The sequence below is a fragment of the Callithrix jacchus genome, chromosome 1 (assembly GCF_049354715.1).
Source record: "Callithrix jacchus isolate 240 chromosome 1, calJac240_pri, whole genome shotgun sequence".
Taxonomy (NCBI): Eukaryota; Metazoa; Chordata; class Mammalia; order Primates; family Cebidae; genus Callithrix; species Callithrix jacchus.
This window is the reverse complement of record NC_133502.1, coordinates 188172783-188199530: the sequence shown is the minus strand read 5'-3', so window position 1 is coordinate 188199530 and position 26748 is coordinate 188172783. Positions and strand designations below refer to the sequence as shown.

The 26748-nt window shown below is 41.3% G+C and overlaps 1 protein-coding gene across 27 annotated transcripts in view; it reads right to left on the bottom strand.

Annotated features, from left to right (window-relative positions):
- The window catches only part of EFCAB6 (EF-hand calcium binding domain 6), a 304726-nt gene that overhangs the window by 64865 nt on the left and 213113 nt on the right, over positions 1-26748 (bottom strand). For 26 of the 27 annotated variants that reach the window (XM_017964036.4, XM_035265359.3, XM_035265349.3 and 23 more), the window contains 3 exons: positions 23078-23174; positions 16156-16274; positions 6713-6907 (listed from right to left, as the gene is read on the bottom strand). In XM_017964036.4, the coding sequence (XP_017819525.4) occupies positions 6713-6907; positions 16156-16274; positions 23078-23174 (411 nt within the window). The remainder of the gene's footprint in view (positions 1-6712; positions 6908-16155; positions 16275-23077; positions 23175-26748) is intronic. The other variant, XM_035265376.3, reaches the window with a different exon arrangement.

Genomic DNA, 26748 nt, shown 5'->3' with positions numbered 1-26748 from the left:
ACTGAATCTTCATTGGAAAGACCCACTGACACAGCGAAATTTAAAAACAGGCCATCCTGCTGGACAAGGTTACTTGGAAATTTTTACAAGCTGACATTTTCAAGGAAACAAATTGGTCATACATTTGTCTTCTTTACTAAGAGAGTATGAGTGTGGCCAAGAGGAGTGGGTGAGAGTGAATTAGTTAACTGAGCTTGATGATCTGAAATGCGCTGTCTTGCAGCTTGCAGTTTTTTAGCTGCACGCCCATGCTCCGTGTGGAACAGAGGCAGAGAAAGAGTGTACAAGGTGTGTCCAGGATGCATGGTTTCTCTCCTAGAGCCTCATTACTCACAAGTGGCAGGAAAGACGAGAAGAGAAGACATGAGTGGGTAATGAGGCCACCCCTGTCTAGTAAAGATAAATCCCACTTTTTCATTAGCTTTACAGCATATTTGATCTATACCAATCTTGTGCATATTTTACTTTGAATTTCACAAACTCGATTCCCTGCTTTCAGTCTTCCTAACACAGTAACTTAGACATAATTCACTGCTCTTCTCTTAAACCCTGTTTAGCTATTACATTTCTTCCCTGTGTCCTTGGCATTCTCAGTTCCTTTGGAGATTCATTCATTCATTCAGGTGCTATGGGAGGTGGTGGGCAGAGAGTCAATTTTGCCTTTTGAAATGACAGACAGGAGACAGACTCAAAAACAGGTAAGAGCAAGATGGAGCTAAGGCAGAGCTGTAGAGCAGAAGGTAAGAGCCACATGTATAGGGAGTGTGGATAGGAGACCAAAGATTGCGATTGTGCCAAGAAAATCTGTTTCACTGCTGTAGTCACATTGTTGCAGCCCAATTTTTTTCTCTGTTACAAATTTTAAAAATATGACACGAGTAACTAGTTTTAAAATTTGAAAGTAGACAAAGAGTTGCTGGATAGATTAAAAAACAAGACCCAACTATATGCTGCCTACAAGAAACTCATTTCACCTATAAAGACACATACAGACCAAAAGTAAAGAAATGGCAAAAGATATTCAATGCAAATGGAAACCAAAGAAGAGCAGGAGTAGCTATGCTTATATCAGATAAAATAGACTTTAAGTCAAAAACTAAAAAGACATGAAGGTCATTTTAATATAAAGGGATCAACTCAGCAAGAGGATATAACAATAGCAAATATATGTTCACCCAACACCAGAGCATCCAAATAGATAAAGCAAATATTAATATATCTAAAAGAGAGCTAGATTGCAATACAATAATAGTAGTGGACATCAACACTTCCCTTTCAGCAATAGGCAGCTCATCCAGGCAGAAAGTCAACAAAGAAACATCGAGTAAACTGTACTCTAGGTCAAACGGACCTAACAGACATTTATAGGAACTTTCATCCAGCTGCTGCAGAATATGTATTCTTTTCATCAGCATATGGATCATTCTCCAGGATACATCATGTTAGGTCACAAAACATGTCTCAACAAATTTGGAAAAGTCAACATCATATCAAGTATTTTTTTCTGAAATGGAATAAAACTAGAAATAAATAACAAGAGAAACTTTGGAAATGGTACAAATACTAGAAATTAAACAACATGCTCATAAACAACAAATGGTCAATGAAGAAATTAAGAAGAAAATTAAAAACATATTGAAACAAATGAAAATGGAAATAACAACATACCAAAAATCTGTGGGCTGTAGCAAAAGCAGTGCTAAGAGGGACGTGTATAGCAATAAATGCCTACGTTTAAAAAAAATTGAAAGACTTCACATAAACAATCTAACAATGGACCTCAAGAAACTAGGAGAGCAAGAAAAATCCAAACCAAAATTAGTAGAAAGGAATAAATAAAATCAGAGCATAAATAAATGAAATTCAGACTAAAAAGATACAAAAGATCAACAAAATTAAAAGTTGGTTTTTTGAAAAGATAAATAAAATTGGAAAACTTTTAGCTAGACTATGAAAAAAAAGTCCAAATGAATTAAATCAGAGATAAAAAAAGAAGTATTACAACTTTGGAGATGATGACAGAAATAGAAAGTATCATTAGAGACTACTAAGAAAAGCTATGCTGACAAATGGGAAAACCCAGAAGTGGATAAATTCCTGGACACATACAACCTACCAAGATTGAACCATGAAAAAATTGAAAATCTGAGCAGACCAACAATGAGTAACAACACCAAAGAAGTCATAAAAAGTCTCCCATCAAAGAAAAGCCTAGGATCTGATGATTTTACTGCTAAAATCTACCAAACATTTAGAGAAGAACTAATACCAACTCTACCTAAACTTTTGAGTAGAGAATACTTGCAAACTCATTCTATACGGCCAGTAATATCCTGATACCCAAACCAGACAAGAACACTGCCAAAAACGGAAACAACAGGCCAATATCCCTCATGAACATACATGTAAAAATCCTCGACAAAATACTAGCAAACAAAATTCAATAACACATTAAAAGGATCATTCATCATGATCAAGTGGAATTCATCCCAGGGATGCAAGGTTGGGTCAACATATGCAAATTAATAAATGTGATACATCACATCAACAGAATAAAGGAGAAAATTACATGATAATTTCAACAGCTGCTGAAAAAGCATTTGATAAAATTCAACATCCTTTCATGATAAAAACTCTCCCCACAATGAATATAGAAGCAAAATACCTCAACACAATATAGGCCATATATGACAACCCATGCCTAATATAATACTGACTAGGGAGAAGTTGAAAGTCTTTACACTAATATCTGGAATAAGACAGGATGCCCATTTTCATTACTTCTATTCAACATAGTACTGGAAGTCCTAACCTGAGCAATTAGGTAAGATAAAGAAATAAAGGGCATCCAAGTTGGAAAGAAATAAGTCAAATTAGCCTTATTTGCAGATGACATAATCTTACATTTTAAAAAACCTTAAGACTTCACCAAAAAATTCCTAGAATTGATAAATTCAGTAAAGCTGCAGGATACAAAATCAACACACAAAAATCAGTAGCATTTCTATATGTTAATGGTGATCAATCTAAAAAAGAAATAAATAAAGCAATCCACGTTTCACAGCTACAAAGAATATAAAACACCTAGAAATCAGGTAAACCAAAGAAGTGAAAGATCTATACAAAGAAAACTACAAAACACTGATGAAAAAACCTGAAGATCACACACACACAAATGAAATGATATCCCATGCTCCTGGATTGCAAGAATTAATATTGTTAAAAAGTCTATACTATCCAACATGACCTACAAATTCAAGCAATCCCTACCAAAATACCAAATGCAATTCTTCACAGAAATAAAGAATATAATTCATATGAGACCACAAAGACCCCCACATAACTAAAGCAATCCTAAGCAAAAAAGAACAAAGCTAGAGGCACCACACTACCTGATTTCAAGTTATACTACAAAGTTATACTTACTCAAATAGCATTGTACTGGCGTAAAAGCAGACACATAGACCAATGGAACAGAATAGAAAACCCAGAAGTAAATCTATGCACTTACAGCAAACTCATTTTTGTCAAAGGCACTGAGAACACACATTGGGGAAAGAAAAGTTTCTTTAATAAATGGTGCTGGAAAGAGTGAATATCCACATGCAGACGGATGACACTAGATCCCCATCTTTCAACATAGACAAAAATCAACTCAAAATGAATTAAAAACTTAAATATAGGACCAGAAACTATGAAAATACTAGAAGAAAACACTAGGGAAATCCTACAGGACATTGGTGAGGGCAAATATATTTTGGATGAGACTTCGAAAGCACAGGCAACAAAAGGAAAAACAAACAAATGGGATTTCATCAAGCTGAAAAGCTACTGCGCCACAATGGGAATGAAGTGAAGAGACCACCTACCGAGTGGAAGAATGTATGGACAAACTCTCCAGCTGACAAGGGATTAATAACCAGAATATATAAGGAACTCCAACAACTCAACACCATAAAAATAAATAATCTGATTCGAAAATGGCCAAAAGATCTGAATAGACATTTCTCAAAAGAGGACATATAAAGTGGCCAAGAGGTATATGAAACATGCTCAATGTCAATGATCATCAGGGAAACGCAAGTTAAAACCACAATGAGATATCATCTTATCCCAGTTAGAATAGCTATCACCAAAAAGACAAAACATAAATGCTGGCAAAGATGCAGAGAAAGTGGAAGTAATACACTGTTGGTGGTAATGTACAGTACTATGGAATATAGCATGGAGATTTCCCAGAAAACTAAAAACACAACTACCATATGATCCAGAAATTCTATAATACTGCTGGGTATATATCCAAAGGAAAGGAAATTGGTACATCAAAGAGATGTCTACATTTCCATGTTTATTGCAGTGCCGCTCACAATAGCCAAGATATGAAGTCAACCCAAGTGTTCACGAATGGAAGAATAAAGAAAATGTGGCACATATACACAATGGAACATTATTCAGTGATAAAAAAGAATAAAATCCTGTCATTCACAGCAACATGGAGGGAACTAGACATAATTATATTAAGTGAAGTAAGCCAGGCACAGAAAGACGAATATCACATGTTCTCACTCATATGAGGGGGTTTAAAAAGGTGATTTCAGCTGGGTGTGGTGGGATTGCTCACGCCTGCAATCCCAGCACTTTAGGATGCTGAAGTAGGTGGATCATTTGAGCTCAGGAGTTGGGGACCAGCCTGGGCAACATGGCAAAACCCCATCCCTACTAAAAATACAAAAATTAGCTAGGTGTGGTGGTGTGTACCAGTAATCCTGCTACTCAGGAGGCTGAGGTGGGAGGATCATCTGAACCTGGAAAGTTGAGGCTGCAGTGAGCCATGATGGAGCCACTGCACTCCAGCCTGGGTGATGAAAGTGAGACACTGTCTCAAAAAAAAATTGTATATTGTTATATTTAATTATATAACAATTGTATATTTCAAATATACATTAATCTTATTGTATATTTGAAATATATTTGAAATATACAATAAGATTAATGTATATTTCAAAGTAGTTAGATTTGTGTATTTTTAAATAATCTTATTGTATATTTCAAAGTAGTTAGATTTAATTGTATATTTAAAAATATCTAAAAGAATATAATTAGACTGTTTGTAACACAAGGGATAAATGGGGTGATGGATATCCCATTTACCCTGAAGTGATTATTATACATTGCATATCTACATCAAAATATCTCATGTAACCATATATATATGCTCCTACTATGTACCCCAAAATTTAAAAAATATATAGCTAGAAGAGAAGATCTGTAGAATTCCCAACACAGAGATAAATGTTTGAGATGATGTATATCCCAGTTACCCTCATTTGATCATTACACATTGTATATTAGTATCAAAATATCACACATACCCTCCAAAATATGTACAACTATTAAATATCAGTTTTAATAATGGAAAGGAGTCAGGTACGCTCCCACCACCCAAGTCCAGTGGGGTACCTTCTGCACAGCATCTTCTGGTCCTGTGAACCTGCTCCTATATTTGATATCATTCCACTCACGGTACACATACCGCCGAAAATGTCACTGCCTGTTAGCCCTTTATACAAATATTTCCATGTTCTTCCACAGTGGCCACAGCAGGCATGTGCAACTTCATGCTCTTTCAGGCTACTGTGAAAGACACACTGCACTTTGGGAGGCCGAGGTGGGCGGATCACTTGAGGTCAGGAGTTCGACACCAGCCTGGCCAACATGGTGAAACCCCATCTCTACTAAAAAGACAAATATTAGCTGGTCATGGTAGTGTGTGCCTGTAATCCCAGCTACTCAGGAGGCTGAGGCAGGAGAATTGCTTGAACCTGGGAGGCAGAAGTTGCAGTGAGCTGAGATAGCATCATTGCACTCCTGCCTGGGCAGCAGGGCGAAACGCCATCTCAAAAAAAAAAAAGACACTGCTGGTCACACCTTCCAGTTGCTAAGCTGTCGGCTTCTTCTGAATTGTTTCCTTGGGATAAAGTCCCAAAAGTGGAAGTGTGAGTTAAAGGATATGTCTAGTTCATTCCTTTATTCATTCAACAGATATTACTAAGTGCCTGTTTGGTGTCAGACACCAGGTAAAGTAACAGACATCCCTATGGAATCTGTATTCCAGTTGGGCAGAGAGTGGCCAGGCAATATGCCATCCATAAGTAAAATGGATAATTTTCAAGGGTGACCCATAGAATATGATGAATTATAGAATATTGTGACTGGGTGGCCAGGAGCTGTAGTTCACGCCTGTAATTCCAGCACTTTGGGAGGTCAAGGTGGGTGGATCACGAGGTCAGGAGTTCAAGACCAGCCTGGCCAACATGGGTGAAACCCCATCTCTACTAAAAATACAAAAATTAGTGGGGCGTGGTGGTGGACACCTGTAATCCCAGCTACTCCGGAGGTTGAGGCAGGAGAATTGCTTGAACCCAGGAGATGGAGGTTGAAGTGAGCTGAGATCATGCCACTGCACTCCAGCCTGAGTGACAGAGTGAGACTCTGTCTCAAAGAAGAAAAAAAAAAGACTGTGCCTGGGTAAGATGGAATAGGGCTGTAGCTTTTCTAGCACCAATTTCTAGAATCGACAGCACTGAACAAGCATAATCATTTCCCTGTAACTTTGTCAGCACGGGAAGGTACCATTTTAAAATAACTTGCTGTGAGGCCAGATGTAAAAGGGGACTTCTAGATGACGGCCCCCAGATCCCTCCTCACTCACCTGGCTGGCACGGCCTTCTCTGTGCTCTGCTGCAGCTCCTTCATCTCTTCCTGTAGCTGCTGTGGCTTCGTAAAATGACCCATGAAGTTGAAATAATCCTGCATGCAGGGCCGATGGACAGCAGGTGAATAGTTAATACCCAATTTCTGTAAAAATTCCTGGTAGGTAATGTGTCCTCTTCCCTCTGTGTCGTACCTTTAAAAAACAAAAACAGAAAGCACTTCTCAGTAGCTACTAAGGTGTGCTGGTGCTGAGGGTCTAGAAATGTCTGCACCATCTGTGAGGAGCTCATATTCCATCCCTCACCACTCAAAGCATGCCCTGTGGAGCTCTGCCTGGCAGAGCTGGAATGCGCGAGTTCGGGCCTCACTCCAGATCTGATCTGAATCTGCATGTTGACAAGGACCCCAGGTGACTCACAGGCACATGAACGTTCAGGACGGTCAACGTCACACATGGCCTGCCTGGAGAGAGAGCAACCGTAGCCACTCACCTGTCATTCTATTAGAAAAAGCTGTAACTACAGAAAATTAAAGTGAACCCCTCCCTACATTCAGCAGTCTTTTGTTTGTTTGTTTGTTTGAGACAGAGTCTTGCTCTGTAGCCCAGGCTGGAGTGCAGTGGTGTGATCTTGGCTCACTACAACCTCCATCTCCCCAGCTCAAGTGATTCTCCTGCCTCAGCCTCCCAAGTACCTGGGATTACAGGTGCGTGTCACCACACCTGGCTAATTATTGCATTTTTAGTAGAGACGGGGTTTCACCATGTTGGCCAGGCTGGCCTCAAACTCCTGACCTGGGGTGATCCATGCACCTCGGCCTCCCAAAGTGCTGGGATTACAGGCGTGAGTTGCCTCACCTCGCCCATTCAGCAGTTTTTTTTAATTGAATACTTACCTGTGAAAGGAACTATGCTAAGGTTTAGACGAAAATTCTTCAAAAAGCATATTCAGTCTTAAAACTCAAATAAGTGAATGTCATTTGATTCAAAGATGGTAAAATTCCCCATTTTCTCTTTGAAGAGATGCCAATTACACACAGCCAATGAGAGGGACCAGTGAGGAAAACAAGATAAGAATTATGCTATGTACCTTTTATGTCATTTTCTATTATTGAGATTTTTCTGAATTAGAACTCATTAAAAAAGGCATAATGGAGGGTTTTTATCTCCCAACATTATTCAAATAGAATAGAATTACTTCAATAAAAATTTTAAGGCAAATTGCCAATTTTCTTTAAAGAAAGAAAGCATTTATTTTTACAGAAAGATCTTGGTACTCATCTAATCGATAAAAATGGCATTCGCAGATGTGATTTTCCCCAGATGAACTGAGAGTTACAAGGAATGAGACTATATTTAAACAATTTTGCCAGCATAATTCTCCCATTAGGACGTTGCTTGGGCATTTGTCTGACAGAGCAGAAGTACAACTGGTTTTCCTTTGAGAGGTAGAGCTCCCTTTCGCTCTGCTTGTTAACTGATGAGATCCTGGAGGAGCTATGAGACCCACACTTGCCTCTGACACACTAAGCCCCGTGCAACTGTTTAAGCTGAGTTAACAATAAAGAAAACATCCTTATATACCATGTTCTTGTCCTCAAGGGGATGGGGTGGCGGGTAGGAGAGAAAGCAGGGAGATGTTTGGGTGAATGCTGCTTTGTGCACTTGTGCTTAAACTTGCTGAAGCTCTCAGGAGTTGAAAGACCACCACCCTTCCTAAAGGCCACGTGGGCCTATCCTGTCAGGTGCTCATGAGCGTTCTCTCCATGCTCCCTTGCCTTCTGTGCCCTGCAGATCCCCGCTCCTCTGCCATGTGTCTGTCATCTACCTGCTACCTGAACACAGTATTTGTACATTCTCCACACAGACTCTACCTGTCAAGGTAAGAAAAGCCCCCTTGGACGATTTCCTTCACTGCTTTGCAGGTAGGGTGCAGATAGAGGGCTGCAGGTAAATACCAGCTCACCAGCTCTTCACCTGGCAAGGCCTTTGCCTGCTCCGGGGATCAGTTCCTCAGCCAGGAGCCATCACACTGAGTCCTAGAAGTGAGGTATCAGGCCAGTGCCCTGCCCAGCTCCTGCTGAGACCAGCTCTTTATCCCCTGCAGATCTTTTTGGGTGTCTGTTTTTTTTTTCTTTTCTCCAGCAGAGCACAGAGGGGGTGACAAGATCTTTTCAGGTGTGTGTTATGATGATGACTTTAATTTTGAAACCCAGAAAAGTACCCTTCCATCTTTATTCAGTGAATTTTGTTTTTAAAATACAACAAGACAACACACCCACAGAAAAAGGCCTGTGGGCTCTGTAGTTCCTGAGGCTTCCCCTGTGGCTGTAGAAGAGCTGTGGTCTCAGCAGCACCGTCAGAGGCAGGAGCCTCCAGCAAAGGCTTCCCTGCTGCTGGCGATGCTGAGATGGCTGCAGGGAGGAAGTTGAATTTCACATGGACATACCAAGAAGCAGAAGGGCTGCCATTCCTTGAGCTTCAGGGTGATCCCAGAGCCATGCCTCTCTCCTTGAATTACATCAGGACTCTAACTAGCCTTGTGCCACCAGGGCAATGTAATAATGCAACTCGGGTCAAGACGCCCTCTGAATAAAGCTCTCAGGGGTTCCCCATTCTGACAGGAGGGTTCCTAACAGAATGGTCCACAGCCCACCCACCTGACAAGCAGCCCCAGAAAGCAGTGCACCTGCTTTGGAAATGTCTCTCTTCTCCTAAGTCAAAAGAACCACTACCCTGCCTTCCTTTGAGCTCTTCAAGGCATGGCGGGGACTGGATGGGTTAGTGCATGTGGGGATACATGGGGAGTGCATGTTGGCATTTGCTACTGCCCTGTGCCACTCAAGGGTTCTCCCACATCCTGCCTCCATCCAGTTCCTCCATCCATATCTTATGTGCCTACCAGATGGCAAGTTTCTTGAGAAGAAACTATGCAAACTCCCAGCGTCCTCACAACTTGCATGAGCTGCGTTATCCATTCACGGATGTTGAGCTAAGAAAAGTGAAGGCGGTGCATTTCTAAGGAAGGACCTTCCTCCTGGAGTGCTGTGCTCCAGGGATTACCAACAACAGACTTTCCATCGTGACACTGGAACTGAATGAAAAGGCATTCTTAATGACTTCATTAGTAAAGATCATAAACGTTCTATTCCCATCCAAAGGCACAGAAGACCAGATTGCACAACCGCAACTAAAATATTGTTGTGAATATGATTAATAAGCAAGCTAATTCAGCTTACATAACCTCACCCTCATGATATCATCCTTGTGTAACATTTTAAAAAATCAACTTGCCTATAAAGTTGAATTTTCAAATGGTTCAGCAATAGATGTGCCAGGAAAAAAACGTACACATAAACAGAGGACCCATAAAAACTCACATTTGTGGATGGCAATGGCCTCTCATTTATGATACAAGTAGATGACTCTGCCCATTTATTGTGCACACAGCAATTCGGTTGTGCACATAACTTGGGCATGTTCACATTGATTGGTCTGCTTTGCTGAGACTGTCTTAGTCCTTTAGGCTCAGTTTAAGCACTGGATTCTTACATAAATTTCAGAAGTACCTTCAAACGCCACTGTCCCTAGAGTTACAGGGCAAAACAGGAGGTGTTGTGTAAACCCTACTGACGGCCCCACCCAGGCAGCAGAGGCAGACACAGCACCTCGTGTAGCTGGGGACACAAGGAATTCTCTCAGGTACCATCTTGGAGGGTGGTCTGGTGGCTCAAATAGCTGCTCTTTAGAAATGAAAGTGTCTGGTATGATTTGGATTTGTGTCCCCACCCAAATCTCATGTCAAATTGTAATCCCCAGTGTTGGAGATGGGGCCCGGTGAGAGGTGAATGGATCCTTCATGAATGGTTTAGCAACATCCTCATCATGCTGTTTTTCTGATGATAGTGAATAAGTTCTCAAGAGATCTGCGTGTTTAAAAGTGTATGGCACCCCACCACCACCTTCATCCTGCTCTGGCCATGTGAAGCGCTGGCTCCCCTTTCTCCTTCCACCATGATTTTAAGTTTCCTGGGGCCTCCCCAGAAGCTGAGCAGATGCCAGCAAAGAGCTTCCTGTACAACCTGTGGAACCAGGAGCCAATGAAACCTCTTTTCTTTATACGTTACCCTGTCTCAGGTATCTCTTTATCGCAGCACGAGGAAAGACTCATAGAGTGCCCAACTGCTAAAGTTGAACATGCCCAGGGGTGTGTTCTGATAGAATTACAGAAGATCAGACACCATCTCTTCTGGTGCCCATCAAGAGCCAAAATCCAACCGGGCATGGTGGCACACATCTATAATCCCAGCATTTTGGGAGGCCAAGGTAGGAGGATCACTTGGGGTCAGGAGCTCGAGACCAGAATGATCAACATGGAGAAACCTTGTTTCTACTAAAAATACAAAAAAAAAAGCCAGGAGTGGTGGTGGGCACCTATAATCCCAGCTACTTGGGAGGCTGAGGCAGGAGAATCGCTTGAACCCAGGAAGTGGAGGTTGCGGTGAGCTGAGATCGTGCCATTGCATTCCACCCTGGGCAATAAGAGTGAAACTCCATCTCAAAAAACAAAAAAACCCAAAACAAATAAACAAAAAGAGCCAAAATCCTTCCTTTACACTGCCCATTAAGAAGGGGGTAGCCTCAGACAAAGCCATGTCAGACAAGAGAACCACACTTCCTTCAAGGACTGCCTGCAAGGGTTCCAGATGGCTTTAATTACTGAAAGGTTCTTCATGTTGAGCTTAGAGTCTACCCGGCTAGCACATCTCCAAGTTCAACTTCTTTGTATTCAGTGCACCTAAAAGTCCTGGTCTCTGAGTAGTACCACATTCCCCCTTTCAGAATTCCAGCCCTTCTGACCCCCGTGTTACTGTTTGCTGCATAAACTCCCATGTGGCTGTAAATATCAACAGTGGTTTCTGTTTCCCCATCTGGGCCCAGATGAACACACTCCTGGAGTCTCCTCTGCCTTGAATGCTCCCTGTCCCATCTCCCTTGGGGTAATTCCATGTGTGGCAGACACCATTATAAGTTCCCCCATCTCTGTTTCTTTTTCCTCCTGGACATGCATGCAGAGGGCCCCTCCCAGCCTACCTTGCAGGTGGTCACAGCCATGTGGATGGATTCTGGCCACAGGAACATGCAAAGAGGGTGAAGATGGCTATGGTTCTAGGCCTGGGCCCTGCAAAGCTGACCACGTGCTCCACTGAGCTCTTTCCCCTTCTCTGTCAGCAGACACAAAAGGTCCAGAGGATGATGGGAGACGCCTGGTTCCTAAGTGACCCTGCAGGTAGTGTGCCCCCCATACCCACACTAGACTAGGATGCCATTTTTGAGGAAGACACTGAGATGCTGGCCCTGTTTGTTGCCACGGTTAGCCTCACCCGACCAGTATACCACTTGGACCAACACAGCCTAACATCACCTTAAACATCTCAGTTTTGCAAATTTACAAGATAAATCAGAGAACCTCATTAAAAAGTGGGCAAAGGACATGAAATGGACTTTTCAAAAGAAGACATACATGTGGCCAAAAAGCAGATGAAAAAAGTTCAGCATCACTGATCCTCAGAGAAATGCAAATCAAAGCCTCAATGAGCCACCATCTCACATCAGTCAGAATGGTTATTATTAAAAAGTTAAAAAATGACAGATGCTGGCAAGGTTGCAGAGCAAAAGGGAATGCTCATATGCTGTTGGTGGGAGTGTAAACTAGTTTGACCGAGGTGGAAAGCAGTGTGGAGACTTCTCAAAGCACTAGAAGCAGAACTGCCATTCCACACAGCAATCCAATGACTGGGCATATAGACCCAGCGGAATAGAGACCATTTTATTATAAAGAAACATACACACGTATGCTCACTGCTGCACTATGCACAACAGCATAGACATAGACTCTACCCAAATGCTCACCAATGGTAGACTGGATAAAGAAAATGTGGTACATATACACCATGGAATTAATATCTATGCAGCCATGAAAAGAATGAGCTCATGTCCTTTGCAGGAATGTAGATGGAGTTGGAGGCCATTATCCTCAGCAAACTAATGCAGGACCAGAAAACCAAATATCTCATGTTCTTATTATAAGTGGGAGCTAAATGATGAGAACTCATGGACAGACAGAGGGAAACAATAGACACTGGGGCCTTTTGGAGGATGGAGGGTGGGAGGAAGGAGATGATCAGAAAATAACTATTGTATACTAGGCTTCATACCTGGGTGACCAAATAATCTGTACAATAAACCCCTATGACATGGGTTTACCTATTTAACAAATCTGTATATGTACCCTGAACTTAAAAGTTAAAATAAAAAAATAAAAATAAAAATCTCATGCCATGGCTTATGCCTGTAATCCCAGCACTTCGGGAAGCTGAGGTGGGCAGATTGCTTAAGGTCAGGAGTTCAAGACCAGCCTGGCCAACATGGTAAAACCCTGTCTCTACTAAACATACAAAAAATTAGCCAGGCATGGTGGTACACACCTGTAATTGCAGCTACTCAGGAGGCTAAGGGAGGAGAATCCCTTGAACCCAGGAGGCAGAGGTTGCAGTGAACCGAGATCACACCATTGCACTCCAGCCTGGGCAACAGAGCAAGACTCCATCTCAAAAAACAGAAAGTCTCAGTTTTGCAAGACAAAAAGAGTTCTGGAGCTGGACAATGGTGATGGCTGAGCAACATGATGAATGTATTGAATATCACCAGGCTGTGTGCTTAAAAACAGTGAAGATGGTAAACTGTGAGTTGTGTGTATTTAACACAGTAAAAAAGTGGAGAGCAAAAACAATAGCAGTGAAGAAAATCTCGAATCAATAAAACTTTGATTCGATTTTGAAAATGTAGATATCTCATAAAATACTTTGCAGGAAGCAGTTCATCTAATGAAGTGAAATAAAAACGACAGGTGCTATAATTTGCAGAGCTTCCTAGGAACTGCGCAACTGACCTAAGGGAGAATGAAAACATAGACACAGGAAGGGTCACCAGGTGAATGTGTGTGCCGACCCAAAGACAATTCCAGAGGGCAAAAGGGACTCACTGGAGGGAGGGAATAGAAGAATTATCACCCCAAGAACTGCATTTTTCTATGGCCTCCAAATATATTGTCTCTCTAGCAGACAAGATTCACCATCACTCTTCCACTTCCTCATAAATTAAGCTTGTTATGTGAAATAACTCAGCTTAAAAGCCTGGCTCATCAGTCCTTGATTTCTGAGCCTTCATAGGTCCCAGCAGGGACAAAGCACTTAATTACCAAGAGTTTCCCTCCTTAAGAGCATGTGAGTATCTTAGGAGATGAGCTCTGGGTTATTCATTCATCTTGGTCATCCTCAGCCATGCAAAGAGGTGCAGAGCCAGTGTTTAAGAAGCATTTTCTGGGTGACCAAATGAAGAGAGGGTGTGTTAAATTTACTGAGTGGTTACTGTGCGCCAGGCCCTGGGCTCGCACTTTATATGACTCCTTAACCAGGCATCACAGTGGCCTGGGGTGATAGGGAGGATTAGTGCTGCTTTGCAGGTGATGAGGAGTATACGGCACAGAGAAACTAAGTAACTTGATGGAGGTCACACAGCAGGAAGCAGGCAGGAGTCACGCCCACGCATCTGGCTACAGGGCTGTTGCTCTTAACCACTCCCCGTCTGTGGCATAAGGTCAACTAAATGATAGTGGACAAAATTCTGACTGCAAGCAGTTGTCAACACAGGGTGCAAATCTGTACATTTCATAATTATGTTCATAAATGTATAAACTTCAGCCATGAGCAATAGTGAGTGCCCACCTCCAGTGGAAATGGAGACAAGTTCTGTCCTGCCCTCAAAAAGAGGGTCCGCACACTCTCATTTCCCACATGGGAACCTTGGTGGGGGACACAACTCCAGTGCCTTTCATCCCCATGGCTAGCCCCCATTCAGGGGTCCGTCCTGTGCCCGCTGGTGGAGGTGGCGGTCTCCCAGGGCCAGCACTCCCAGCCAGCCTCTCCCCTGAACTGTTTCCTGACTCATCTTCCTGAATCACAGCTCTGTTCGCCCCATAACCACACTCAAATTCCATTGTTCCCGACCGCCTGGTCAATAACACCTGGAAGCAAGGACCTGGTAAGGTATCTGCCCTCCACTTCCTGTCTAACCCTGGGAGCCCGATCCCACTTCTGATAGGACACCCGCCTCCCTGCAGACAGGCGGCCGCTGACCCAGAATGTCTCCTTCTCCATCTGGACCCACCACAGCGTCCAGCCCTCCCTGGCCCCATGCTTCTGCCTCGCAGCACACGCCACTCGACCTGCTCTCTGCCCAGGGTTTTTTGCACAATTGTCACTGTACCGTAGCTACCTGTGTAAATGCATTCTGTGCCCTGACCGCTCTCCACAGACTGGGACCACATTGTCATCTTCGGATCATCCAAGGGTCAACTGAGAGGGAGGACTATGCATTTGCCGGCTTTACAAAGATCTGCCTATCAGCCAGCTGGAACTACTAATGTAAGCTACTCAAACAGAAATGGGCAGGGAGTCTAATGAGACCCTGTGTTGGAACTGATCTTAAAAAATCAGGATTTTGTGAGCACTTCTAGTTGCTTTTCTAAATTAGGCACAAAACAACCCACCTAATTCTAAACATGGCCAACATTTCGGCCTTCCACTTTGAACAGATGAAAAGTTGGGAAATGGTATGAACTGTTTTATGAGTTTGCCTCCTGAGTGGCCGTATGATGGTGGAATACCATCCTGGGGGAATGCAGGTGGCTGCGGACATATAATGAAGAAGGAGGTAATTTGAAGTTGGGCCTGGAACTCGGAAAGAGACCACATTGTTAGTGTGGAATGTGAAACTCACACGTGCATCCAGGGAAGACCGTAACAGGGGGCCCAATTCCAAAACAGCGAAATGGAAAATACATTTGACAAATGGAACCAACACTGGATACTGTTCTCAGTTTAAGAGACCATCCAGAAGCTACTCCAAGTTGCTGAAAGTTTGGTTTTTCTTCCCACAAATTACTTATCTATAAAACAGTTGTGCAACATTAATTCCCGTCTATAGGCAATGCGGAGAAACTGTTCTTTCCTTTACCCGTTACATGTCTGGTGAGTGAGTTGTATTAGAGTTAAGTCCTTAGAGAGTGACTTGTTTTGTTAAAACTAAAAGTTTGGGCTTGAGCTCCCAGTTCCTTGGAAATGCAAACCTCTTAAGTCTGTTATGGATGATGAGCATTTACCGTGGCTTGGCTGAAGACCAACCCATCCACCAAACTGCTTGCTATGAGCAACAAGGAGCAAGAAACAAGGAAAGACACAGGAGATGGGACAGATGTGACCAAGGGAAAATACTCTCAGCCCCCCAGTCACCCTGGTCCAGGAAAGATTTGTGCTGAATTTGCCACAGCAAGCAACCTAGTCCATAAGAACTGAAACCAGCCAGTCTCACATGCCACTTACCTTGCCCAAAGCTTTTCAAACTCTCTTGGTGTGAGGGGAATATCAAAACCGTACAGCGTGTTCTTTATATCCCGGCGTCGAAGAATGCCATTGCCCTCGTTATCGGTTTCTATAAAATTCTACAACATCAGAAGATGGTATTTAGGAACATGTGAAATGAGTGTATGACAGCAGAAAAGATGCCAAATAGTCAAAATCTGGGACAACCTAAGGCATTTGTATCCCCATCCACATCTTTATTCACCTTTTAATCTAAGTTCCAGGTATCCTCATCATTCCTGGAAGGAAAGTGACCAAGCAAAATGGGAAGGAGAATTAGGTGTTGGAAGGGGGCGGTTTCTGAGAGGCATCAGGGGTTTGACCTGGATTCTTAGGTTCACAAACAATTAGAAATAAGGGCCAACCAGAGCCCAGGAAATGAGATGGAGGATCCTCATCCCAGTGAAGGTTTAACTTTAGCCCTCTGGCTATGAGAGGGGAAATGAGGGACATTAGACTCCAGCTATGATGACAAGATTTTATGGTACCATTTTTATGTCCCTGAGGGGTTACAGAAGGTATTGGCCAGCATATAAGAAGACCACAGACTTGAATAACAGCTAACACATGTGGTTCTCAGCAATGTCTTCTGTTGTTTCCAAGTAATATCTTATTTAATCTTCTTCATAACAACGCAACGAGGTGTATATAATGGGTACATCTACAGAATTATCTGTGAGCATGATACTTAACCGTGAAAGAACAAAGCATTCTCCTTAAGATCAGGAACAAAGTGAGGATATCTCTATCACCCACTATTCAACATTGTACCACGGGGTCTCAGCCAGTTAAATTAAGCAAGAAAAAGGATAACTGGTATAATGATAGGATGGGAAGAAATATAATTATTATTATTCACTGACATAATTGTATACATAGGAATACAAAGAATCCACAAATAAATTATTATAAGAGGTGAATTTAGCAAGCGGTCTGGATTCTATATCAACGGGCAAAAAAAAATCACATTTTTATATATCAGATACAGAATGTGAAATTTTAAAAGATAACATTTACGAAGGGCATCAAAAATTAGAAAGGCCTAGGAATACACCTGTGATAGCTGAGAAATGCCTTTATAGAGAAAAGTATAAAACTTTATTGAAAGATATTAAAGAAGTTCGAAATAAATGGAGAGACATCATGTTCATGAATCAGAAAACTCAAATAGAATAGCAAAGGTGTCGTTTTCTTTGTGGAGTTCGACAAAGTGATTCAAAACTCTTGAAGAACAAGATAGAGGGAGTTGCCTACCAATTAAGATGTATCATTAAGTTATAGTGATGACAAAGATGTGATGTAGGTGCCAGCACAGACAAACTGATCAATGGAACAGAATGAGGAGTTCAGTAACACCTGCAGGTTATGATGTAGGCAGTGGTGATGCTCAGATCAGCCAGGGGAAGAGGGACTTCACAATGACCAGTGCTGGAACAGCTGACCTTCTATACAGAGAAAATTACACTGGGTCCCTGCCTCACAACACTTGGGAAGCATCTAGTCCAGATTTCATGACCTGAGTGTGAAAGTTGAAACTGTCAAGTCCCTATAAGAGAATGTGAGAGAATATCTTCATGATGACTCTGGGGTAGAATTCTTAAACAAGATCTACAGAGAGACGTTAGTAAATTTGACTACATTAGAAAGAACTTATATTTATCAAAAGACATCATATAAAAAGGGTAAGAACACAGAGATGATAGTTGTACCACATGTCACTTACAAAAGAGCAGGACCCACAGAGCAGGGTACACTATGACCACAGTAACAGTTCCTGTTGAGCAATGAGAAAAAGACAAACCAGTATGAATGTTTAAAGTCTCAGCACTTCACCATAAAGGAAACTTGACCAATGAATGAACAAATGAAGATATTCAATCTCACTGATAACCAACAAAATGCCAATCAAATCTGCAATGAGATACTATTACACATCTACTAGAATGGAAAAAATAGGAAGTCTGACAGTACCAAATGCTACAGTATTGAGCAGTGTTGACAGAAAGTCAAAAACATTTGCTATCTGGGCCTTTACAGAAAGAGTGTGCTGGCTCCTGTTCTAAGACATTGGCAATATTCTTTTCCTTCATCTGAATGGTGGTTACATGGTGACTATTTTAAACTTTTTAAAACTATATATATGTATTTTATACACTCCATAGTAGAATCATAATTTTAAAAAAATTAAGCTTTTAAAAAATTGAGTCTGTAGGATTTCAAAATCCCTTTAAAATCATGTGGCAAGTCTGGCTTGTAAGAAACTTGGAAGTTACCACTCAGTTCCAACAACAAGTAAAAATCCAAACAAATTGGAAAATTAACAACTCTTCTTAAATCATTAGAGAAGCGGAGTTACAGGCCAAACCACTGTCCCCAAAACTGGAGAGAGAGACAGGTAAATACAGAGAATCGTAACTTACTGGGACAGATACCCATAAGCAGAAAGCTTTATAAGAACTTATGCCAGAAACATAGAAGTGGAAGGAATAATTCCTAACTCATTCTATGATACCAGTATTGCCCTAATACCAAAACCAGACAAAGATATTGTAAGTTAAGAAAATGACACACCATTATCTCTCATAAACATAGATGCAAAAAAAAAATCCTCCACAAAATATTAGTAAATCAAATCCAGCAATGTATAAAAAGAATGATATGCCATGGCTGAGTGGGATTTATCTCACATGTATAAAGCTGATTCAACATTTGAATACCAATAAATGTAATGCATTATATCATCAGAGAAAAGGAGAAAAACAGATACAGATGCACAATCATATCAACACATGCAAAAAAAGCATTTGAGAAAATCCAACACTCATTCATGATAATAACTCTCAGTAAACAAGGAATAGAGGAGAACTTCCTCAAACTTGATAAAGAATGTCTACCAAAAAGCCTACTGCTAACACCATATTTAATGATGACAAAGCAGATTTCCCACTCAGATCAGGAACAAGGCAAGAATATCCCTCTTGCCACTGTTTTCAACATTATACTCAAGTCCTAGCTAATGCAATAAGACAAGAACAGAAAATAAAAGGTATACAGATAGGAAAGAAAGAAATAAAACTCTCTGTTCACAGATGACATAATTGTCTATAAAGAAAATACAAAAGAATTAACAAAAAAACCTTCTGGAATTAATATGCAATTATACCAAGGTTGCAGGATACAAGGTTAATACACAAAAGTCAATCATTTTCCTATATTCTAGCAATGAACAAGATTTGAAGAAAATACACAACACCCCTATTCCATGTAGTATTGGAAGTCCTGGCCAGGAGTGGAGCAGTCAGGCAAGAGAAAGAAATAAAGCAGATCAAGACAGGAAGAGAAGGAGTCAAAGTATCCCTGTTTGCTGATGACATGATTCTATATCTGGAAAACCTCACTATTGGCCCAAATGCTCCTTCAGCTAATAAACTTCAGCAAAATCCCAGGATACAAAATCAAAACACAAAAACCACTAGCATTCTTATACATCACCAAGAGCCAAGCTGAGAGCCAAATTAGGAATGCAATCCCATTCACAATTGCCACATTTAGTATAACCATAGTGTAAATATAGTATAGTATAAATATACTAATATATATACTATAAATATATTTAAAATATATGGTATAAATATAACATATAAATATGTTATATTAAATATATGTAGTATACATTTACTATATATACTATATTTATATTATACTAATATACTAATTATATAATTCTACTAATATATTTACATAATATAAACATAAAGATACATGCACAGGTATGTTTATTGCAGCACTGTTTATGATAACAAAGACATGGAATGAACCTAAATGCTCATGAATGGCAGACTGGATAAAGAAACTAGAATATATACATCATGGAATGATATAGGACAGGAAGGCTCAATCGCATTAAATAAAGATTCAATGCAATCCCAATCAAAATCCCCGTAAGTTGTTTTGTAGAGATCCATAAACTTACTCTAGTTTATATGGAGATGCAAAAGACTCAGAATAGCTAACATAATACAGCACGGAAAAAAACAACAACAACAAACTTGGATAACTGACACTACCGGATGCCAAGATTCACTATAAAACTGCAGTAATCACGACAGTGGTTTTGGTTAAAGAAAAGACAAGCAGACCAATGGAACACAGTAGAGAGTCGAAAAATAGACCCCCAGAGATACAATCAACCTATTCTTGACAAAGGAGCAAAGGCAATTCAACAGAGCGAAGACAGTCTTCTCAACAAATGGTGCTGGAACAATGGGATATCCACCTGCAAATATATGAATCCAGACACAGACCTTATACCCTCCACAAAAATTAATCAAATGGATGACAAGCCTAATTGTAAAATACAAACTATAAAACTCCTGTAAGATAACACAGGAGAAAATCTAGATGACCTTGAGTTTGGCAGTGACTTGCTAGATACAATCCATGAAAGAAAGAATTGATGAGCTGGGCTTCATTAAGAGTAAAAATATCTGCTTTGCAAAAGACACTGTCATGAAAATGAAAGACAAGCCACAGACTGAGAGAAAATATGAGCAAAAGACGTATCTGATAAAGAACTCTTAAAACCCAATAATAGGAAGAAAAAAAACAATCAAATTAAAAAATGGGCCAAAAAGTTAGTAGATACTTCACTAAAACACATACGGAAAGATGGTAAAAAAGCATATGAAAAGATGCTCCACATCACATACCACCAGAAAAATACAAATTAAACAGCAACGAGATACCACTATACCACTATTAGAATGCCGAAAACTTAGAACACTGACAACACCAAATGCTGATGAGGATGCAGAACAGCAGGAAATCTCATTCCATGGCCTGATTGCAGAAACAAAGTCCTCGCCAACCCACCTGTCACTCACTCTCCAGCAGTCTGTTTATCATTAGTTTCTTCACAGCACTGATCTGCTTTGCTAATAATGCACTTTGTTGCTTGTTGACTGTCATTTCCACTGGTGTGTGTTCTCCATGAGATGGGATCAGACTAACTGTGGTTACCACTACATTCCACTGCATTATTGGTGTACGGTATGTGCTAAAAAAATCCAAGCAGGAAAGAAGGAAGCTGGAAAGGGGCCTGGAATTGGCACTCAGGAGTCCCTGGGGTCCACAGAGAACAGCATCAGCAGATGGGGGCCAGGAGGCTGCTCTGATCTGCCTGATAGGGCAGACTGTGGGAAGGGAGGAGAAAGAGACCAGAAGAGTGGCAACTGGGAGTGTGGAGGAGGGGAGAGAGTCTGGGGCCAGCTGAGAGGCAAGGATGGCTGGAGAGCAAAGACGTTCATCTCTTTAAGTCAGACCCTAGTGAGAGGAGGTTAAAGAGAAGTTGGTAGAGAAGGTGTAGAGGATGATACGAAATAGTGCATCCTGCTTTCTTCTCAGCTGGTGCTAACTGGGTCAGCTGCAGTTTCTAGTCCAGACCCTGCCCTTTAACCTGAACCTAGAGGGCTGCTCTGAAAGTGGGCCATACGGAGCTCCAGTCTGTGAGATTGGTTGGCGTGGGCCAGTGCAGACACTCCACTCCATAGAGGGCACAACAGAGACAGTCCACTCTATGGGGCCCACAACACACACAGCCCACTCTGTGGAGTCCACAGCACAGACAGCTCATTCCATAAAGTTGACTATGGAGTCAACAAAACAGACAGTCCTCACTATGGAACCCACAGCACAGACAGTCCACTCTATGGAGTCCACAGTACAGACAGTCCACTCTATGGAGTCCACAGAGCAGACAGCTCATTCCATAAAGTTGACAGCACAAACAGTCCACTCTATGGAGTCCACAGCACACACAGTCCACTCTACGGAATTGACAGCACAGACAATCCACTCTATGGAGTACACAGCAGAGACAGTAAACTCCATGGAGTCCACAGCATAGAGATCCTCTCTATTGAGCCCACAGCACAGTCAACTCTATGGAGTCTACAGCACAGACAGTACACTCCATAGAGGGCAGAATGCAGACACAGTCCACTCTGTGGAGCCCACAGCACACACAGTCCACTCTATAGAGTCCACAGCACAGACAGTCCAGTCTGTGTAGTACAGAAGGCTGTGTAGAGGCACTCCCAGAAGTCAGCAGGACTTCAAAGACAAAACTTCATATTGAGCACAGGCTAAGAAAGAGAAACACAGAAAGAAAATGACCAAATGAAACAAAATAATATAACATATTTCCATAATGCACTTTAAAAAAATACTCTTTAGAGGGAAGCTATTGCATTCCTATTGTATTATAAAGTAGTGAACTCACAGCCTAGATTTCAAGACAAACTCAGTTTTGCACATGAGGTTCTATTATCCTGTAGGTCTGGCTGTCACTGGCCCTGTTGGATTAGATAGCCCCATCTCAATACCATAATCATAGTTTATATGATTGCACATGGGGGGTCTCTACCTTATACATGTGCTTCTATGATTTTGGCAAGACAGGAAGAAACAGCTCTTTAAAATCCATGTTTATTTTGTGTAAAATTAAGTAGGACAGCATCCTATATTTTTCGTGTATTAGGTTGGTGCAAAAGTGATCGTAGTTTTTCTGTTAAGGTTATGGCAAAAACCATGATTACTTTTGCACCGACCTAATACTTTTTAAATTCACATCAAGCCTGAAATAATACCAGGAACTTCTGCCCATGTAACTCTAACAATTACTTATCTTTCTAAACATCGCTTGACCTTGAATGTGAGAATTTAGTTTGAGAAAGTCTTTTAAGAATAGCAGGAGTCCCCATGTTGGGTATACTGAGTTGTTTTCCCATCTTAGCAGCTGGATCTGAACAGCTTGATCATCCCAGTGATATTGAAACATTGAAATAGATTTTCTTTCCTTTTAAGGAAATAATCATTTTCTTACCTTAGACAAATCTGACCATCTGTTTTTTGCTTTGGTAACAAGATACTGATGAGCCTGTTCACAAGCTAGTTCTGAGTCCGCGACCTTCTGTTTTGGTCTTAAAAGAAAAAAAATAATAAATAACTGTGTTTAAATTTAATGGGCTCATTAATCTCCCAAGGGGTTTTTCTATCCCCCTGTTTGTTTCAAGGATACCATTAAAGTCTGTTATTTCACATCTGGTTTAACTTAATTCTTAAAATACAGTCTTATTTCTCCAGCTGCATGTTAGGGAAGTCTCCTTAAATTTTGTAAGTCCTTGTTTATTTTCAGATAAATGATATTCAACTTTTTTTTCAGCACACAAAACAAACAGGGCACATTTGTTCTCAGAAGGGGGAAACACAATATAACATTAAATGTCTTTGGAGGAAAACAGCTAAAAACTTTTTATTTCTGAATTGCAAGTTGGGGAGATAATGGAGACTATAGGAAATGGTCAGGAAACTGTCGGGGAGCTTCTCAGTCTCAGCTCGTTTTCCAAGGTGAGGCTTGTAGGATTTAAAGATACAGCCGGGTGCAGTGGCTCACACCTGTAATCCCAGCACTTTGGGAGGTCAACGCAGATGGATGACTTGAGGCTCGGAGTTCAAGACCAAACTGGCCAGCATGGTGAAACTCAACTCTACTAAAAATACAAAAATTAGCCAGGTAGCATGCACCTGTAATCCCAGCTACTCAGGAGGCTGAAGCTGGAGCATCGCTTAATAAACTCAGGAGGTAGAAGTTGCAGTTAGCCGTGATCACATCACTGCACTGCAGCCTGGGTGACAGAGTGAGACTCCATGTCAAAAATAAAAATAAATAAAAATGATAAAAATTCTGTCATATTTACTCACAGGTTGGACACTTAATAAAAGACCTTGTGCTAATTTTTGTATTTTTAGTACAGAGACTGAGGCGGGAGAATCGCTTAAACCCGGGAGGTAGAGATTGCAGTGAGACTGCGCCATTGCACTCCAGCCTGGGTAACAGGCGTGATTCCGTCTCATAAAAATGACCCTGTTCTCACAGGTCCCTGACTAGGCCACAGTAAAGCACAATAGAGCCTGAGGCTGGAGGGGCTGGGATGCTCTGGATCTTTCCACACACTAGAACAAATCAGGAGTGGAGGAAACTGTGTAAAGTACACGTGCACACCCACCCTGGTGCCTGGCTAGTGTATTCTGCCATCATTGTAATTTTCCTTCTCCACCTGACTCTCCCTGCTCTTGGCTGTGCTGTCTCTCCCCACTCTCTTCTGAGAGATCATCTCTTCCGAGGTCCCCAACTACAGCCTTGATGCTGCTTGCCCATAAGTCTGTGCCACTGGTACTATAACCTCACCTGCTACTCTGTGCCATCTTTTTCCAACTGTCTACTGGACTCTACAGAATCACGGAATGTCAAGGGTGGAGAGGGATCTAAAGCTCAACCAGCCAATCCCTGATCACTACCTTACCATGAAAGGTTTTGGACGATTGATGGAATTATGGTGAATTTTTACAACTTTTGCTTAAAAGGACTGGAAGTCCTAATGATGTCTGTTTCTCTGCCTTCACCTTTAGACTCCTCCTAAATCCCACCTGCACTAGAAGACTCATCTGACCCTCCCAGAAGTGCTGTCACAGAGCCCCTGAGGAGCAGGTGCTATCTCAGCAAAGTCAATGCATCTCAACGATCTCACTATCTAAACACATATCCAAAGAGCCCTCTGCCCCCTGCTTTCCACATCCTGGTTTCTTTTCTAGGCTATAAGACTTGATTATCTCTTTGCTATCCATGCATAAATCAATGAGTCCTACTGATTTTCCATCCATTTTTTTCCCCTTTCTCATTTTACATACTTCTCCTTCTTGAGAGACCAGATTTTCCAGTGGTCACTTACTTCCTGTCCTACTGCCCAGTTTGTTAATCTTGACAATCAGTCAGATCCAGCCTTCCTTCCTATCAGCCAGTTTGTCAGTCACAGATACATAGGAACAGTCACTGTGTGCTGCTCTAGGCCCTGCAGACACAATGACTAGCGATGTGGACAGAGTCTGCATTCTCAAGGAGCTTACACTGTGAAAACTTAGAACAAACACACAAGAAAAATAAGTAATTTGGATAATTTCAGATACTACATGTGACCGAGAAGGATGGGCAGTGAAGACTTTGTCAGGAAGACCAGGGAGCCACTCTTGACAGCTGTGTGAAGACTTAAAGAACACACTCCAGGCAGTACGAGGGTCTGGGGAGGGGCTTCTGGTCCCAGTTAAGATGGAGTAGGCACACTTCACCCTTTCTCTCCTTCTTATGACAACCCAAAGTCCTACATGGAATATAAAAAGCAACTAAGGACACTAAAAGGTAGATAACAGAAGGCTGATGGGGAGAAGTCCAGACTTGAAGAATGATGAAGTTATGAGTTTTGTGGGGCTTTCCTCCCATGTTTCCAGATCAGACAAGAGCAATCCTAATTCTGGAACTGTGTGGCAGGTATGAACAGAAGGTTCAAAAGAAAGGCTGACTTTCTGAACAAAGAGCTAGGATGGAGGGCCTCTTCAGGACAAAGAGTGGCGAGAATTCCCTTCTTTATTTCTCATTACTTTCCCAGCCCAATTCTGAGACTGCTCTTTTGCAGTGGCCAAAACGTTCAAATTTTCTCTAACCAGAGGAAGTAGGAAAAGGGAGTCCTGTGATTCAAGGAGTGTTAGGAAATCCATGTTAATTTTTTATTTTCTCTTTCTCTTTTCTTCTCTCACTAGGACCCTGAACGCGGCCCTCATCATGAGACACATATAGCAGCACAAATAGGCTAAAACCTAAGATTTTCCAGTCAGAAGACCCAGAAAAGTAGCCCTTGGGGGCTACAGAGTGTGAGGGAAATCATAGAGAAGAGAGAGCTATAAGAAGGGACATCTGTGCAGGAAGTTCCAGGTTCACCTCTGATGTGTGCAGGTGTGGAACTCACCAGCTTTGAGAACATGATTACTGTGTAGTTAAAACTGACTTCTGGGTGGTGCACACATGGGCTTCCCTGAAGAGCCCTGCAATGACTTTGAAAACAAAACTTATATTAAAACCACAGAAGGCATGTTAGGACTTGCAGTCTAAAACTAACTAGGCTGAGTGCCTGCTAAAATAATGATAAAACATCAACACACTACAGAGGATTTTAACAGAGCCAGAGTGCCATAATCAAACACTTAAAATATCTAGGATACAGTCCAAAGTGATATTAAAAAAACAGAAAAATCTCAATAATGTTCAAGGTAAAAGACAACGGACACCAACCCCAAGATTAACTAGATGTTGAAATTGTCAGATTGTAAAGCAGCTGTTACATTCATGGAGTAAAAGCAAACATACTTGAAAGAAAGAAGAAGGAAAAAGGAAATAACTAAAATACAATAACCAAAACAAGATGTTCACTGGATTGGCTCAGTGGCAGAGTGGAATAACAGAGGAGTCAGCAAATTTGAAAACACGTGAATAGAAATCTCTCAAACTGAACAAAAGAGAAAATAAAAATAACATAAGTCTCAGAGATACAAAACCTGTTATACAAAGCCTGTGATACAAAACCAAAAGGTCTAAGCTTCATGTCATTGAGGTACCAAAAGGAGAAGAAAAAGATGGGTACAGAAAAAGAATTTTGAAAATGCCAT